The 18,720-nt window shown below is 40.5% G+C and overlaps 1 protein-coding gene across 1 annotated transcript in view; it reads left to right on the top strand.

Annotated features, from left to right (window-relative positions):
• Positions 1-841: 841 nt before the first annotated feature.
• Positions 842-18,720, top strand: part of LOC106148119 — a 34,938-nt gene continuing 17,059 nt past the window's right edge. The window contains exons 1-2 of the mRNA XM_013512425.1: positions 842-1,215; positions 4,721-4,856. Coding sequence (XP_013367879.1) covers positions 842-1,215; positions 4,721-4,856 — 510 coding nt within the window. The remainder of the gene's footprint in view (positions 1,216-4,720; positions 4,857-18,720) is intronic.

Below are 18,720 nucleotides of genomic sequence, written 5' to 3'. Positions count from 1 at the left end.
CTGTCTGTCTGTCTCAATTCCTCCTCTCAGCTTAATGAGTTTTCAAAAGGACAGATCTTAAATGGAATTGCCCAAAACCAGGCGCTCTCCTCTGTTTTCAAGGCCAAACAAAATATATTCAAATTGCTAGTGACTCTTAAACATAGAGAAGCCAGACAAACTATGAAAATGTTACATCTCTAATGGGCAAAAATGTATATTGAGAAGGCATCCTGCTATTTTATTGTATTCTATTTGAGAAAATTTTTATTTGATGTAAAGGTCAAGTGTTGTACATATTATCCTGCTTAGAATATCTGAAACATAGCCTCCTTCCTTTTTTTTAAACCAATTTCCTTTTTGTAAATAAAACAATTGTATTAAACTAAAAATTTGCATACCACACAATTTGAAACTCAAAATGTAAGATTCATTTGATATTAGCCCATTGCCGGGTCCGTAGAGCTACAACCACAATCAAACCTAAGTCATTTTTCTTATCCCAAACCAAAGCATTCTACCTATCAGCTATCATCTCCCAATCTCTCCCCACTAAATCCAGGCAACCACTGTGCTACTTTCTATTATCATAGATTTTTCTATTCTGGGAATTATTATTTTTTTTTCTTCAAAATAGACCACGTTCATAAAGAACAATTTTAAAGCCAATTTTCTGTGTTTTTAATACTGCCTGAAAAAAAAATGGAAATTGCATCTCCGTGGGTCTGTTATATTATGTCTCAGATTTGGAGGGGCATCACAGGCATTAATGGCAAAGAAGTTTAAACTTTTCAGGTTGGGAAGAGGAGGCTGGTGGACGGTTCTGAAGGCGAAATGATTCGTCAAACATCCTTTGGAAATTATGAGGAGCTCTTTTACCCTCCACTTTCCCATACTGAGTTTTCCTTCCTCCCGCAGAGAAATAATAGAAACTAATCTTCAAAATCTAAACACTGCAAGCCCGATCCTTTTGTGCAACCATCTTGCTCCCCGAGCTGGGCACCGAGCAGCGCCAGAGCGCCCGTATTTGCAGGCTGGCGCCTCGCGGCTGGACGCAGCCGCAGACAGCCCATCCATCATCCGCCTCCTCCCGCCGCGCAGCAGCCGCGGCCAATGGGCGCCAGGTGGGGCCGCACCTGCGGGCCGCGCGCTTCCTTGTGCTCGCCGCGCCGCGCCGCGCCTCGGGGGCCAGCGGGCCCCGGAGCCACTGCGTTCTCCAAGACCAGGATGCGACAGGTATGCTGGGTGACAGGGACCCTGACTGTGCTGAGACAGCCGCTGGCAGCCAGGGTGTGGCGGCGGCGGCTGGAAGTTGGGAGTCCTGGTCCTCCCTTAACTCCCAAACCTGGTATGCAAGGGCCTGCCTTTCAGGGGATGGAGGGCAAAGCGACCCCCTGGACGTTTAACCTCTAGAAAAGTGGAGGGATCCCGATTCTTACCTTTGGAAGGAAAGAGCCACTGAGAATGTGGAGAGACTGTGTGACCTCAGGTCTGTGGCTCTTTCTGGTACTAACCCAGGATGGAGTTTATAAGCCAAGTACTGCCCCAAGACCGACCAAGGGACACTATTACCACAAGGCTTAAGTTTAAACAGTCTCCATAGGATGTACAACCTACCCAATAGAAAACCTGACCTAGACCCCAAAGGATCATAAAACCAGACTGTAACAATTAAAACAAATACTACAAGAACAACAAAAAAAGAAACAAAACAAAACAGAAAACACAGGACCTTGAACGGCAGGCAATATTTTCCAAGTAACAAAACTATTTGTAATACCACCACCTTGTCTTTGTGGTCTTACAGGCGGTTTGGAGTTCCTCAGCTGCGGTCTGGGGGATGTAGCTAAGATAAGCCCTGCCCGCGTGTTATGGATTTTATACTAGGGCTCAATATCTCCCTTTGGTTTAAAGCGTCCTAAACATCAACTCCACCATGGAATTTGAGAAGGACTTAGGACAGGCAGAATCAGAACTGCGAGCAGCAACCCCCAGCCCTGACGTGTTCCAACAGTGTGTCCAGGAGACGAGGATTACAGTGGTGCAAGGCCTTGGCAAACAACAGTCCTGCAGAGGCTTCAAGGTTTCCTAGAAACACATATTTTAAAAATAATAACAGTGACCGCAGCTGCAGGGATCACCCTCGACTCCCTGCCCCTGTTTCACTTCTGAGTTATAAATCATAAAAGAGAGAGAGAGAGACAGAAGCAGTGGCTGCAATTCTGCTACCTTTGACAACTGGGTCTGATCGTTCCAGAAAAGAAGAGAAATAACCCTGGGGGAAAACAGCACATCACTGCAGAAGGAGGAAGGGCACACTTGGGAAGTTCAAGGCTCCTCCCATCACTCACAGGATCCTTCCTTCTAAGTCAGTCCCTCCTGGGGGGGGGGGGTGCTTATTTGTTTATTTATTTATTTATTTGAAATACTAATACCTAGATCAATAGTCTAATGTGACTGTTGTGAGGTGCTCTCAGAGCATAAATACATAGGAAAACTCTGCCGTCGGTGGAATGCACAGCCCTATAGCTGCACTTTTCAGGTCTGCTCTGCTTCATGGGATGCGGGAGTGGGATTCGTGGAATATTATTCTGCTCTGTTCCAAGAGATACAATTACCACTCCCCATCACTGCCCTCTCATGCAAAAGCACAGATTCCACAATGCTGTGTCTTCTCTCCCCCTCCCTCTTGCTTCCTCCTTCTCTCTCTCGCCCTCCCTCTGTTCCCCCCTCTCCCTCCCTCTCTCTGTCTCTCGCTCTCTATCCTCTGTCTCTCTGTGTCTCTTTCTCTCCTCACGTATATTTCACTCCTTTTAGTGTTCTGCTCTATTCATTCCGGCTGCTAGAAGATTATTGTTTCTCACTTAAACGCCTTGACAGGAGGTTTTTCGTTTTCCGGTTTTTGCTAGTGAAACATTTGTTTACGTTATTATTTGAACTTGGAGGGGTGGAGGGCAAGTGACAGACTCGCTGCGAAATGTTGAAATCCCAAAAATGCGCAGGTCTCCAGGTGAGTGTGGTGGAATGATTAACCCATTTAGTCCACGGCCTTTGTTCATCTGCCTGGGGCCTTCCCAAGTCACCCCGCTTCCATAGCGCAAGTCCGGCTGCACACTTTGTGTGAGTGGGACCTTCCTCTGTTCACCAACATGGAACTGAAGCTGCTCTTTGCCTTGGCTTTTCTTGCTGTCCGTGGCTAGCAGCACCACATTTTGGGATTGCGTTACACCCTTTTCCTTGAGAGATAGATGATCTGTTCTTTGATTGGACACCCTGACCTTTTACAGGTGTTGATCATTGATCCTGATCTGAGCTGGATAGGAAGCTCTTGACTCCGAAAAGTTACCGTGCTGCCAGCACCCCAAGGAAATTCAGTTTCTGCATCCTCAAAGCCACTGCAGCAGGACTCAATTAGGATATCTCCTCTTATTATTTTACTTTTATTAAGCAAGCTGCAGCCTCTGCTTTCCAGCTCTAGCTTTTAGTTACAGTAATCAATTTTTTCAGTATAACTGGCTATAATTGCTGGCTTGGATATTGAGCTTTCATGGGGCTTAGACATAGTGTGTTCCCGAGAAGGGTCCTCTCCATACCTCGCCGACAGATGGGTAATAATACCATACATTAATACCTCCACATTGGTTTATGTGTGTTTGACCACAGTGCAAGCATAATTATTTTTGCCCAGTAAAAGCTATTAGAGATCTATTTGGTAGGTTTTACGATCAATAGCTCCTGTGATATTTGTGTAGGAGCCACAGAATAATCAATTGAAGGTCATATAAAGTAAATTACCATCCTCCCATAATGATTCTTTCTTCTAGATGAGAATTAGGTTTTATTATTTCATCAGGAGCCCCTCACGACGCATGCTCTGTCTGCTGCAAAAAGAGATATAAAAGTTGTGAACGTGTTTTGAACATAGTATTCATATCCATTACTTGAATTTATGTTATTGAATTATTGAATTAGTGGATTCACGCTGGAATTCCTTCAGAACCCTTTCTTATGTACTCAGTGACACAGTTAATAACGCTCAAGAGCCAGATGACACCTTTGCCTCATGGTGGAGTGAGTCACTTTGCAAAAGTTAATCTTCGTAGCTGTCTCTTTAAAGCAAATTTAGAGTTGGTTAAATGTGTTATATTGACAGTATGACCAAGCTTTTTCCTTCCAACCCCTTTGGAGAGTGACTGGTGAACTAAGCAGGAGATGCCGCCAGGAATGCTGAATACTAATGCATCATCCACCAGGCCCCGAAGGTGAAGCCGGGGGGAGGGCAAGGGGCAGCCATCGGCTCAGACACCTGTGCTAGCATCAAGCCTCCAGCTCACCCGAGGTGCCTAACCTGGATTTCAGCCTTGCAGTGCCAGCCGAAGTGATGGCTGAGCCTCTCTAGCAGATTGCAATTTGCCAAGCGGAGGCATGCAGTCCCCCAACTGTCTTAAAGGGACCCGTTTTCAAAGCGTAGCCTTTCCTTTTGTGGGTGCAATCAGTCGTGCACTGAAAAACTGCAGCCACGGTTGGATAACCGCAGGCACAAGAGGCCACCGGAGGCCTCTTTGCTCCAAATTTTGTACCTGCAACTAATTGAACTTACAGCAAATGGGAGTGTGGTAGGAGCTTTTTTAAAAATTTGGGCCACTAAATTCTCCATGGAGGAAATAGGCGAGGAGAGAGACAATTACTCACTTTCTTAAAGACAAAGGCGAATAGAGACACCTTTTTCTTTTCACGCTAGATCTAGTCCGGAGGGCATGGTCTGGGAGCTGAGTGCCAGATGCGAGTCCCCCTTGATCATTTGGGACATCACCCAGGCCAAGGAGCTGCTTTGCCAATGCAGAAGAAATAATCGGAGGAAAAGTATACCCAAGAAGGTATTAGTAAGGTTGCAACTTCCTGTCTGGTGATAAGCCGATGAAGTGTTTCAGAATAAATTGCAAAAGGGACTTTCTTTTTCTTCAGAAAAATTGATGTCATCCTTACTTCTCATTTGCTTTGCAGCTAACTAATGAACAAATTTAAAATAGTGAGACCTTCTAGATTTTAATGAGTGGAAACCAAAAAGCATCTTAAATTATGTATAATATATATGTATATATATTTGTATGCATGTGGAAATATTTATACAAATTATACACACACACATATATATAGATATATACACACAATCATACACATGCACATTTTACATTTTTTAATGAGCCAAGGGAAAAGATAGTTTTGAGTCTTACGTGTTACCCATAAAGGACCAGAGTCCTACCTAGTTCCCAGAGGCGGGACATCTGCCTGAAGGAGACTTTTGAAGCGAAGTCCCCATGGATCCCCTTCTACCATCTCCTCTGTATACTGTGGTGCTAAACAAATTGAGATTGAATCCAAGAGAATAGTTTCTACCTTTTGAAGATGACCACAAGTTAAGTGTATGTTTAGGAAATTAAACTTGAAATACAAAATAACATTGGCAATTTGAGTTACTAGCCTTATAGTAACAGTTTGAAATGCAGTTGTATCCCAGTGACAAGAGTCATCACCAAACACAACAGGATAAGCTCTTGGTAAACTTTGCTGGTCCTAGGAAATAGATGGTGTGTAGCATAGTAGTGATTAAACACTAGAGAAATCCAGATAGACGTACGGAGTAGCCGCACAGAACAGAGAGCACGAAAATAAATACAACCGTACACTGTCAGCTTACTGAGGCTGCCGAGCATGCGCAATGTGGAAAGAACAATCTCTTCAGATTTGGCTGGGAGAACTGGATATACACAAAGAATTATATCACGCCCTTTGCTCATGCAATCATAAAGTCAGTGAAAAATGGGTTACAGACTTAAAGGTAAGACTTGAAACTGTAAAATTCTAAGAAAAAAAAACAAAAACAAAAAACAGAAAAAGTGTCATGCCACTGGCCAGGGCAATGATATTTTGGACAAGAGTCCCAAAGCAAAACTAGATAAATGATATTCTGTCAAAATAAAAAAGCCTCCAAGCTGCAAAGGAAAAGAACAGAATTCTCCCTATGAAGTGGGAGAAAATGCTTACAAATCATTTGTAAAATAGGGTATGGATTTCAAAAATGTAAGAGGAAGTTCTGCCACTTTTTAGCAAAACACATAATAACCAAATGGAGTAGACATTCACCCAAAGAAGATACACAAATATCTAGCAGATATGTGAAAATATGTCTAGTGTCATTAACTGTCAGAGAACTGTGAATCATATGTATAATAAGAGGATGCTACGCTGGTAGGGTCGCTGTCATATCATTTATTCCCTCCCACCCAATGACAAGTGTTGGAAAGGATGGGGAGAAGTTGGAGTCCTTATATGCTGTTAGCATCCTGCTATTAAAGAAAAGAGTTCCGTCTAACCTACATGAAAATAATGCCATCATTCCTATGAAAATATGATCAGTGCTATGTTGTTGAACTTCATGTATATATTAAAAGTCAGCTATGAAGTAAACATATGCGAGAACCTAACAATTCTTTTTAGGATATTCCTTGTAGGAAAAACACTCCAAGGTTTCAATTATGATTTATACCCATGTGAGAAAGAGTCAGTAAAAGAGTGAAAGGAAGGACTTCTGGCCCTTAACTGTCTTAGTTGTTCTTATCTAGATTATATTGGCCTGAGAATATACTTTTCATTGACAGATTCCTTCAGGAGAAAGATGTACAATTAGAAATACAAATTAACCCCTAAGCAGTTGTCTGAGTTACTTTTCTCAATGCTGGGACAAAATACCCAATAATCAAAGTTAAGGGAGCAAAGGGTTTATTTATCTCACAGTTTATAGAAGTTTTAGTCCATAATTGACTGGCGCAAGGCAGGGTGGCCTGGCAGAGAATAGTTCACGGCACTCACTAGGCAGCAAAAGTAACAAGGGGGAGAAATAAGCCTCTTTCTGTCCCTTATACTGTATGCAATCCACTGGGACTAGGGTGCTGCCTATCCAATTAGTGGATTGTTCCAGCCATCACCCACCCTTAATCCCGGCACCCTTAATCCCAGCATTGCACTATGAATCAATCACACACTCTGGATTCAACCACTTCCCCAAAAAACTCTGCGACTGCATGAAGCTTTGGAGGGACATCTACACAAACCTTAAAGGAAGCTTATGGAGAGTCATACAACCATTAGTCTGATTGGAATATTTGAATTGTAGAGCTACTTCTTTGTTTTTCCTTCTCTTTCCTTTTATGAGGCATTAAATAAATGAAATCTCTACCACACCCTTTAGACAATATACTAAATAAGAGACTAATTTTTCTTATTCATTGTACTGAAACATTGCATTCAGTTTTCGTCCTATATTTTTAAAAAGGTGGAGTAATTCTAGAAGGACCAGAGAAGAGAAATCCAAATGATATAAACAATAGAATTCTGAGACATGGTTAGAAAAATTGTTCTACAGACACAAAGGTAAAAGATGGTAAGAGTATGAAATGATCTATGAGGAAATTACAGGACTATTTTCCTCCAGAGATAAAAGTAATAACATTTGGGGAAATGGACTTAAATTAGAAGCAATTTTATATGTACAGAAAAATATCCCATTAACTGTGAAAGCTAAAAATAGTTTTAATGAACAACAAAGTAAAGCTATAAAATATCAATCCTTACAACAACAAAAACCTATGCAAATGAGGCATTCGATAAATAAATAGCTGCTATTGGAACTGATGGATGATGCTAATGGTAAAGGTTGTTTGACCTACTTCCTTGCAAATTTCTATAAAAACTTTGCATGACCTCGTCTCTCTTAGTGCTTGCCTAGCACCCTCAACTACAGATTAACTCCACCACATAGTTTCATACTAGTTTACACAGTTTTGCCATCCCTTACTAGGTGATCCTGTTTAATCTTGGTTTTGCTTGAAATAAAATTGTAAGCCTTAAGTGGGCTGGAGGCTCTGCCCAGTGGGTCTACAAAGCTTCCATGCAAAGTCAGCCATCAAAGAAAATAATACCATGTATATGTCTCTTTCCTTAAATCTGCATTTTACTGTATCTGACCTTGATTCTGCCTTCACCTGGAAAATAGATGCTCTCAGTTGGGAAATCCCTCATCTTTTATATAGTTTTTTAAATACCAAACCCATCTGCATCTACCATTGTCAAAGCTCCCTCTTGTCTCAAGGGCCGGTTCCTTTATTTAAGTTCTGAATCTTATGCCCTCATTCTCTGAAGAATTTTGATGATTTTTTGATATATTACCCTCCTCCTCCAGTGCTCTTTCAATTCTGGATTAGTGTAGAAACTGAAAAGTACAAACACTTAGTCCCCCCATGCACACACACACAAATACAGAAGCATAAATCAAACCCAACTTTTGCGTAGGGTGATCGTTACCTCCAATGTCCGTTGTCTCTCTCTTGATAAGTCCTTGAACTGTAACTCTTGATCTACACTTGCAGTTGGTTCCACGAACATCTTGAATGGACAATATCCCCGTTTCTCTGAGAGCTCGGTGTGGCTGTGCGAACGAGTAAACAGAGGCAGCCTTAGTGAGGTGATCTGGGTCTTCCATCTCCCTTCTGTTTCTTACTTTCTAACGTTATTGACTGGGGCTGAGGAGAGGTACACACCAAGTTTGAGCTGTTGTTGTATGTCGTATCAACTGTAGCCAACATTAATTTTCCTGATATACTAATATTTCCTAAAGCGCATCTCCCTAAAGCGACTGCTTCTGACCTCAACTTCCCGTCACATGACACAGTTTGAGTCATTTTGATGCACAGCCTCACGTTCTCACTGCTGCCATGGCCCATCCATTCCATCCCCGCCACAAGCCCTACAGAGACTGTCCCAGTCACACTGGTCTCTACTTACCAATCCGCATCTTATTCGCTGTAGCAATAGCAGCTGACACCATTCACTTCTTCTCAAAATTCTCCCTTTCCCAGAATTCCTTACTAGGATCACACCCTCCTGAGTCTTCTTTAGCCTCTTTGTCTTTATTCCTCAGTCTCTTTGACAATCCTACATTTCAGTTGCCTACTTCATCACTTCATCTACTTCGTCCTCTTTTGATTCCGTTGTTATTTTAAACCCAATATATCCAATGTGGAATTCTTGCTCCTCTCACTTCTGGAAATTGTGCCTACCTCAACCTTGCTCATCTTAGCAAATTCAACCTGGATCTTTTTGTTGGACTCTTCTTTAACTGCAATCTCCTTCACCCTTTAGAACCCTGCTCTCAAAGCAGTTGTCGCTGGGTGTATCTCAAGCATGAAATTTACATCTATTTCTGTCCATTTTTACTTCTGCTACCCTAGCTCCAGGTATCATAACCGTCCTCTTGGTACATGCAATGATGTCTAGTCTGTGTTTCCCATTTTTTCTTCCTGTGTTAAATCACAGATTAATCTACAGAAATAAAACTCGTAGCTGTGCTGATTCAAGCTCCACTGTGGACAGATTTGGTGGACAGACCTCAGTATAAACTCCTTAACTTGGATCACATGGCCCTTGAGAACATGGTACACCCTCACACAGGTTTCCTTTCAGTTCTTTAGAAAGAATGAAGTATTTCCCACCCCTGAACCTTTTTACAGCTGTTCCTGCTCCCTAGTTATCTCTTCCCTAACCACTTCCTGTGGTTGAGTATTTCTTACCCTTTAAGGTTTCCATTAAATATTATTACTTCAACAAAACTTGCACTAACTACCTTATTAAAGGACATATTTGCACACCTGTGTACACATATAAGGATATGTACATAGGTATGGGTATATAGGTGTATATATGTAGGTGTGCATACATTTTATAGTGTATATAGATATACACATACTTATGTACATGTTTTATAATGTGTCCATAACACTTTATGATCTTTATAAATCTTCACTGATACTCCTTTAAAATAATACTAGTTTTTAAGTAATAATTCATATAGATTATTGTCCACATTATTTAAAATATTTGGACAAATTTATTGAGGTATTATTTATGATAAAATTTACCCATTTTAGGTTTATGTTCAGTGATTTCTACTGAGAGCAAATGTACTGAATTTAATGACCATCTCACTACTCAATTTTAAAACATTCTGTCTTGGTTACTTTTTTCTCGTTGCTGGGACAAAAATACCTGATGCCCAAAATTAAGGAAGGAAAGGTTTATTTCGCTTACAGTTTGTGGAGGTTTTAGTCCATACTTGGCAGGTTACAAGGCAGAGTGGCACATGGCAGAGGGCTACAGCTCGTGGCGGCAGAACACAGCAAAAGCAACAAACACACACAAGGGAGGAATGGGGGAGGAATGGCCGCAAACAGCCTCTTCCTCTCCCTTACATATGCAAACTATCCACCCCAGGGTGGGTGTAGCTCTCACACCTATAATCAGTCAAACTCTAAAAGCCTGCCCCATGGCCACATGAGGCTTTGGGGGGACACCCAGACACAAACTATAACACATTCCCTCAAGCTTATTTGGAGTCACCTTTCATTTCCACTCTGACTCTACCAACTGATGGATCTACTTCCTGTTTCTGTAACTTCCTTCTCCAGACATCTCACACAAATGGAATCTTACACTCTATGGCCCTTTTCAAATGGTTTCTTTCATGTAGCATAATCTTAGAAGTATACAGGTTCAACAGTAAAATGTTGTCACACACAGCAGCAATGCATTCCTTTCTATTGCTGTGGAAGATCCCATTGTATGGGTATACCACAGTTTGTTTTTCTCTTCCTTATGGGTTGTTGTTTAGATAATCTCAGTTTTTGGCTGCATGTATTATGCTGTGTACTACTTATTACTTTCAGTTCCACATTTTAGAACTTGCTTTTTTTATGTCTCCTTCCTAACCCTATAAGACTGAGAAAGCATCACCTCCACCTGCTGGGTCACCGTTGTATGCCTGGTACATAGCAAATGCTCATTACAAAGCAGACACACAGGATATTTTGGTAAATGAGTGAATGATAATTAATGATATCAATTCTCAAGTAACTCTTCCTAATGACCATGGACCAATGTATATGATTGGGAGTAAGGTTATTTTTCTAATTTTTGAAAAGTACTGGCTGTGGGTGAAGCAATCTTTGCAGTGTGCTTCTGTTTCACTTTGTTGTACCAGGAGGGGAAATACTAATCTAATATGAAAGGAGCTCAGGTTCCCTTTAGGATAGTTGCTGTACATCCATATGTGAAGGTCTGGAAGATCTTGGAGCCAGGCAAAATGTATAAAGTGTTATTGCACACTTATCCTCAAGTCTGGGAGGGAATCATCAAAAGCTTTTGGAAAATTCTCCCCATGCAGCTAAATCAGAGCACACAGCCTGGGAACCCATACATGAGCAGAAAATTAAGAGGTTGTTTCCAGATAGAATTGTGTATGGATCTTCCCAATGGTTCAGGCTTTGGGCCAAGTAGTTTAATTTGGTGTCTGCATGCATGTTTAGGCAGACTTTACTCCCCAGGCCCAAACTAAGGAGATTTGACTTTCAGACACTGAAACTTTGGGGCCATGAAGATAAAAGAGTTCTAAACCATCCAAGAGAGAGGTGAAAATCAGTGCAGCTCTGGCAAATATATTATGGACCTCTTTTATTAAAGAGAAGTTGTTTTAAACATGTTGTATACAATGTCTACTGTGGGTATAAGCTTTGTAAGAAACTGCAATCCCCATTGCTTTCTTTAAAATATCATTAAATAAAATTAGATAATCTGTGAACTTCTCACTGGAAACTATCAGTCCACTAAGAGTAGTATTAATTTTATCCTGTTTCTTAGGGGGAAAAGGTCCAAGAAAAACAGAAGGTAGATACCTGGGGCCTACAAGAGGCCAAAGGGAAACACATGTCTAATCATAGAGACTGTGAAGGACCCAGAGTCTTATTAAACAAGAAGTACAAAGAGGGAGGATTGGAAAACTTTTCTTTTGTATACTACTGACTCACTTTTAGTCAATAATTAGCAAATAAAAAACAATCATCTCTCAAGCATTCTATCTTTATTGGAGAAAAACAATACAAGCAATCAGGAACAATGCAAAGGAATTGGGTTTTGGAAGGGTAACTGGAAGGAACTTTAGATGTGTAGGTCCTGTAACAAGTGCTGGCTGAGAACTTGCTAAAGTTTGAATCTGCAGTTTAAAGGTCCATGTGTGAAAAGCTAGTCCTCATCATGGCACAGTTGTGAGGAGTGCAGGGTGGCCAATCTGTGGTTGACTTTTGAAACCTTCTGAAAATAGATAGAAAATAGAAACCTTGGGAAAATAGATATTTACTGTTTTAAACTACTATCCATGTTACAGCAGCAATAGGAAACAAATACATATCTTCAACAGTATTCTTGGAAATACAAAATATTAGTGTTTTGGCATCTGTAAAAATGAGGACCATTTAAAAATAATTAAGCTAACTTATAAAATAAGAAATATCTAAATTTGAGTCCTTGAGCTCATGTGTAATTCTTGCATATCATACCATAAGCTAAAAATGCAATTATGCTGTTAAAGCCAGAATCTTAAACAGAAAAGGGTAGTAATGACACTGAAAAGAAAAAAGGACACAGGTGGCTGGGGATTTAGCTCAGCGGCACAGCGCCTGCCTGGCAAGTGCAAGGTCATGAGTTCGATTCCCGATACTGGGAAAAAAAAAAAAGACACAAAAGACTCCACTAGTGATATTAACAAGTTCAAACACTAAAGCACTTCAAAATATGTTCATGAGTTTGGGAGATAATTGATGTATAGGGATATATAGCTACTGACAAAGAAATGGAAACAGAATCTAAGAACAAGGATTCTGTAGAAGAAAACAAGACAACTGAAATGGAAACAATATCAAAGACAAAATTAAAGAACATTTTATTGAGTTTTAAAGTGATCTGGATAGGGGCTGGGGATTTAGCTCCGCGGCACAGCACCTGCCTAGCAAGCACAAGGTCATGAGTTTGATTCCTGGTACTGGAAAAAAAAAAACAAAAAAATAAATAAGTAAGTAAAAAAAAAAAATAAAATGATCTGGATATATGCATTGAATGAGCCCAAAGCATTATAAGAAATCATACTGAAAAGATAGACAAGTTGGCATGATTATTAAAGTCAATTATTAAAGTATATATATGCATATATATATATATATATATATATATATACACACACACACACACACACACACACACACACATATACATAAAATGATCTAAAGTGAACTAAACTCAGCTGTTTCCACCAGAATGGAGGAGCCTCTACCCAGGTCTTTCAGAAGTCAGTGGTTACTCATCTATATCATCAGTAATCTAGTTTTCTCTGGGGTAAAAACACTTTGTAGTACATTAATTTCATCTGTGGGCTTTGATGCTGGAAGAGAAATTCATGTGTATTTATTGGCCAACTGACAGATGAAGCAAGTTACTAGAGGTAGGGTGTACATAGCATAAAACAGCCCCTGTGTTCATTTTCAAAGGCTGGATTCCCATTTTAAGAGTAAAAATTAGGAAGCTCAAAAGGGGATTTGTATGTGTTGGGAGGTAAGTCCTGACACCCGGGTATGGAAATTGTTCTTGTGCTGCTTCCTTCGCTGTTTTTCTCTGATGTATTTCCTAGAAACAGGAACTGAGTTTTGTGTGGTACGACTTGGTTGTGTTTGGTTGCTAAAAGCAATGACTAATGCCGTTCTCATTCAAATCTTGTTTCAAGGGGCCCTGCTATTTACACTGTTCGGACAGGGCGCTAAACTAGCTATGAACTATATCCTACCTGCCACTGTCACCTTGTAGGAGAGAGACAAAGGCAACAAAATTCCCAAGTGAACTTTTTGCATCATCAAAACTCATTTTGAATGATATGAGTTGCTCATTTTAACGTTTTGATTTTTTTTAACTCTGAAAAAAATAGTCGTCCCAAGAATGAGGAAAAGTATAACCTCTGAAGCCTCATTTCTTCCTGGACTGTGTTAGAAGAGATACTCCCTGGAGGATGCTTTACTTTGAATCTGTCTCCCTGGGGTCCATTGTGTTGAACACTCAGTAGCCACCCTGTGGCATGATTAGAGGGAGTAGATCCATTCAAAAGTGGTTCGGAGTGAAAGGAAGCTGAGTCATTGCAAGAGTGTCCTTGAAGTGTTCCTGCCAGTTAATGTCTCTTCTTCTTTCTGGCTACTGTGAGGTGTGAAGAGCTCCTACACCATGTGTTTCTGCCATGGTACACTGTGCTGCCCCAGAACCAATTCAATAGGGCCACCAAATCATGAACCAACACTTCTGAGACCATGAGGCAAAATACATTCTTCCTCCTTATCCAAGATATTTTTTCACACTGATAGAAAGCTGACTAACAGAAGGATGGTCCATGCATAGCTACCTGTGTTTATAGCAGCACAAGTCCTCACAGCCAAATCTTGGAAGCAGCCTGTATGTTCACAAACACACAAATGGATAAAGAAAATGTGTTATCAACACACAATGGAGTACTATTCTGCTGTAAAGAAGGATAAATGAGTAATTTGTAGGAAAATGGAAGCACCTGAAACCATATGTTAAGCGAAAGACATCGGCCCCACAGGCTTAAATAAATATCACATAGTTCCTCTTAAAGGAGAGACACACACTATATATAAAGAACTAAATAAGTTAGGTAATGAGAAGTAGGAAGATAGATCTTTCTCAAAAGAGGAGGAAATCAAGAGATGGGGGAAGTGGGAGGTAGAGAAGGGAAAGAAGATTTTAAAAGAAATTAAGATGGGTTATGCACATATGTGAGCTCCACATGAGGAATGTAAACATTATGGAATGCAAAGATGTATGAATAAAAATTTAATATAAATACCTTGATAGTATCCCCACATATAGAAATTAAAAAATGCAAAAAGAAAATGTTTCTGTTTGGTGACATCATTTTTTTCATTCACTTTTCATTTTATAAACTCACTTTCCATTTTTCCCCTTTGTATTCATTAAGCAAGTTCTCCACAGGGAAATAATATGAATTACGGAGAGAAAAATCCTTATTCATATCTTCAAGCACATACATTCCCATGCACATATGACCCTGTATATGTGCATGATACCAGAGTGTTTGTGTGATACTTGTTCTTTCTAAAAATGGGCTATGCTTCCTACACATAGCTTTCTGAACTCTGCTCTTTATGGAATTTCATCTGAGTCAATGATGTGACCCTCTTTTTCGTGGTTGCATAATATTTTATGACAGGGATCTAGCATGCTGGGCTCACTTTTTGTGTGGCGCTATAAGGGATGCTACCGCAAACATCCTTGTGCATATGTCTTACATATTTCCTAAAAGCAGGAGGATTTTATTTCTTGAGATGGATTTGTAGGAGTAGGACTGTTGAGGGGGATGATATTAATATTTATGTTTAACATGTTATCAGATAATTTTTTCCAAAATGCAAAGTGCCCTCACACTTTTGGAAGCAACTTACAAGTCTACCCTTTTCCTGTGTATTTCCTGTGATGGGGCGGTCATTCTCTGTGTGCTTTTACCTTGGTATCCCCAGCTTGCTGAGTGGAATTATCCCTCGCTTCGTTGTCTATGTCATTTTCCTGCTGCCAAGTGAATTTTCCCATCATCTCTCATTTCTTCTGGGCCCTCCTGGATCAGCTCCACTTCTGTCTCTCTACGGCCACGCTCCTTCTTCTGCTGGGCTGTTCATCTCCATCTTGACAGTCGGTAGAAGCTCTCGGTCTACATAAGCTATCAACCTGTTTTCTTTATTGCTTTTATAATTAAAAAAAAGCTTTGTTTTAGAAGAAGAGACAGAAGATTAAAGGAGCTGAAATTCATTCAAAGATGAAAATACTTAAAACACGCTCTAGTGGAAAGATTTGCATTTTAATTGGTATCAAGTTTCAAAGAACAAAAATGAAGATTTGAGGTAGATTTTTTTTTTCCATTGAGGAAAAAGCAAATCATACCTCTCTGATGGTCTGATTTCTACTTCTACAGGTACTGGACCTGCACACAGTATAGTGTTTGGATTCTCGATTATGCCTGAAAGTTGAGTATGTGTAATACTCAAAGAATGGAGAAAGGGCAACACAGGATGTTACGGGCAGCTTCTAGATTTCAGCAGACATTGGTGGCCCTTTGTTCTGTTTTGTTTTTCAGATTTATTTTTATAGCAGTAAGATACACATCAAATGAAATACAGGCTCTTAACCACTTGTAAGTGTACAGTTCCATGGCATTAAAGTACATTCACATTGTCGTGCAACTATCACCACCATCCCATTGAAGAACTATCTTCATCTTTCACAACAGAAGGCAGGCATTAAATGCTGAGCTGCTGGAAATCACCATTCCGTTACCTGTCTGCATGTGTTTGACTACTCTGAGTACCTCTTATGAGAAGTATAATATAAGATCTGTCCTTTTGATGACTATTCATTTCACTAAGCATGACACTCTCCAGGTTCATCTACATTGTAGCATGTATCAGTACTTTATTACTTTTTATGGCCAGATAATATTCCACTTTATGTTCAAGTATGCTAAACATCTGAATTTTTCTAAAATCGTATGTTGAAACCCTTAGCTGAATGTCATGGTTTGGAGGTAAGGCTTGTGGGAGATCCTTCATCGATGAGTGAGATAGTACCGTGATAGAAGAAAGCCAGCCAGCTCTTTCTGCAGGGACAGAATACAGGAAAAAGGCAGCAATCTGCAGCTTGGAGGAAGTCCTGCCCCTAAACTCAGCCATGTTGTGACCTTGATTTTAGGCTTCCAGCCTCCAGAACTGTGAGATATGAATTTCTCTTGCTTATAATTCACCCAGAGATAGTATTCCGTTTTGGTAGCTCAAACTGGCTAAAGCATATTTATATAACACATTTGCCTTAGCCATTCATCCATCAAAACTCTTAGGTAGCTGCCACATTTTAGATATTATAGATCATGATGCCATGAACTTGGTCGGAGACAATCTATTCAGGACTCTGCTTTCGGTTCTTTAGGGGATAAACCCAGACATGAAATTGCTCCATCATATGATCTTTCCATTTTCCATGTCGATCTTACCATTTCTCATTCTTACCAACAGTGCTCAGGAATTTCAGTTTCTCCGCACCCTCACCAACATTTATTTTCTGGCTTTTCTTTTGATAATGGCCAGTGCAATGGGTATCTCAAGTGTTTACTGGCCACCTACATATCTACTTTGGAAGGATCTTGGGTTCTGAGGTTGATGCAGGTTTAATTGTCAAAACTGGAGCTGATACTCCGTCCTTCCAAGCTCATAGAAAACATTTTCCCATAGTCCTAGAGCATTATGGACTGGCTGGAGGAACATTTTGACACTTGCTTGTATTGTTTAGAGGCAATGGAGGCAGCCTGACATAGGGCAGTGGTCTCTACCACCACCACGTACCAAGCCCGCAAAAAAGACGTCAACACCCACAACAAAGGGATGTTCACAGACACCCTTCCTGCTCACCGATGTGCCCGTTGGTGCCTGCTGTGGGTACAAGCATGAGCTCTACCACTTAGAGCTTGCATACACTTGGGCAACTTAAATATGCTACTCACTTAAAGAATGGACTTGATTTACTTTTCTATAAGGTTAGAAAAAATAGTTTCAGGACTGGTAATGAGATGAAGCGTTAAATTTGTGTCGTTTCTTTGAAATCTATTTAAAACAGAAATAGTGCATTGGCAGCTTATCAGAGAAGTGTTTTTGTACTATGAACTAGGAAGCCCGCAGAAGCAATCATCTCAACTTATTTTCTGAATGAGAGCAAAATGGCGATTGAAGCTCAGTTTCCTAAATGTGTATGTGTGTAGTATGGCAGCCTCCACCACAGTAAAGAAGTAGAATTTTTGCCATGGTACAGCGTTCTATTCACAAGGCAAGATGTTTAACACAAGGTGTTAAGCAATCAAATCTGCTCCCTCCTTCGACCATCCAGAATTTCAAAAGGCACAGATGCACCGGTGGCCAGTGAACACATGTCTGTGTGCATGAGGATCAAACTTCTGTGGGTGAGCGATGAGGTCCCAGAGGGAAATAGATGAACAGGCAGAGCTCAGACCAGAAACTCTGAGAATAGCCTCTTCTGGAAACACCATTGCTGCCATTTTCATCATATTTTTTTTTTTTTTTTTTTTTTTTTTTTGTTTTTCTCTGGTACCAGGAACCGAACTCACGACCTTGCACTTGCCAGGCAGGCGCTTTTGCCGCTGAGCTAAATCCCCAGCCCCATTCATCATATTTTTAAAAAATTCAGAACACAAGGCATAGAGTTAAATTTCTGGGTAGGCACCTCATGTTATGAGCTGTGGCAGAAGAATTTAGGCCAGGCACATACTCTGGTTTGAATAAGTAGAATAATTCTAGCCAAAGTGAGCTTTCAGGTTTGAAGTTCCAAGGAAAATAGCGAGGGTTCACCACTTCACTCTGCTGACATGAGGATGGTAATCCCAACTTCTAGGATGAAATGAAATTTCTAGGAAAAAATCAAAATCAGCCTGTACAATGAACTTCAGAAGGTATGAGAGGAAGAGAATAGATCGGAACACCACAACATTGTAACCCATCAGTCATACAAAAAAATCCCTCTCTATGTTCTATAAATTCTACTCCAGCCACATAAGCTGCAGTAGGATGCAGGGAAGCCTCCGCAAAACAGGGGAGGGGGCTGGGGACCACTTTAATAGCAAAGTGGTCATAAAGCAATGTGTTGGAATTTAATCAATATGACATCATTTCCAACGTGACATTGGAGAGCCCACCCTCCATTTCCTCTCCATCTCTCCCTCTCACA

The sequence above is a fragment of the Chinchilla lanigera genome, unplaced genomic scaffold, assembly GCF_000276665.1.
Source record: "Chinchilla lanigera isolate Chin_1 unplaced genomic scaffold, ChiLan1.0 scaffold00015, whole genome shotgun sequence".
Lineage (NCBI taxonomy): Eukaryota > Metazoa > Chordata > Mammalia > Rodentia > Chinchillidae > Chinchilla > Chinchilla lanigera.
This window is presented reverse-complemented; position numbering and strand designations above follow the sequence as displayed.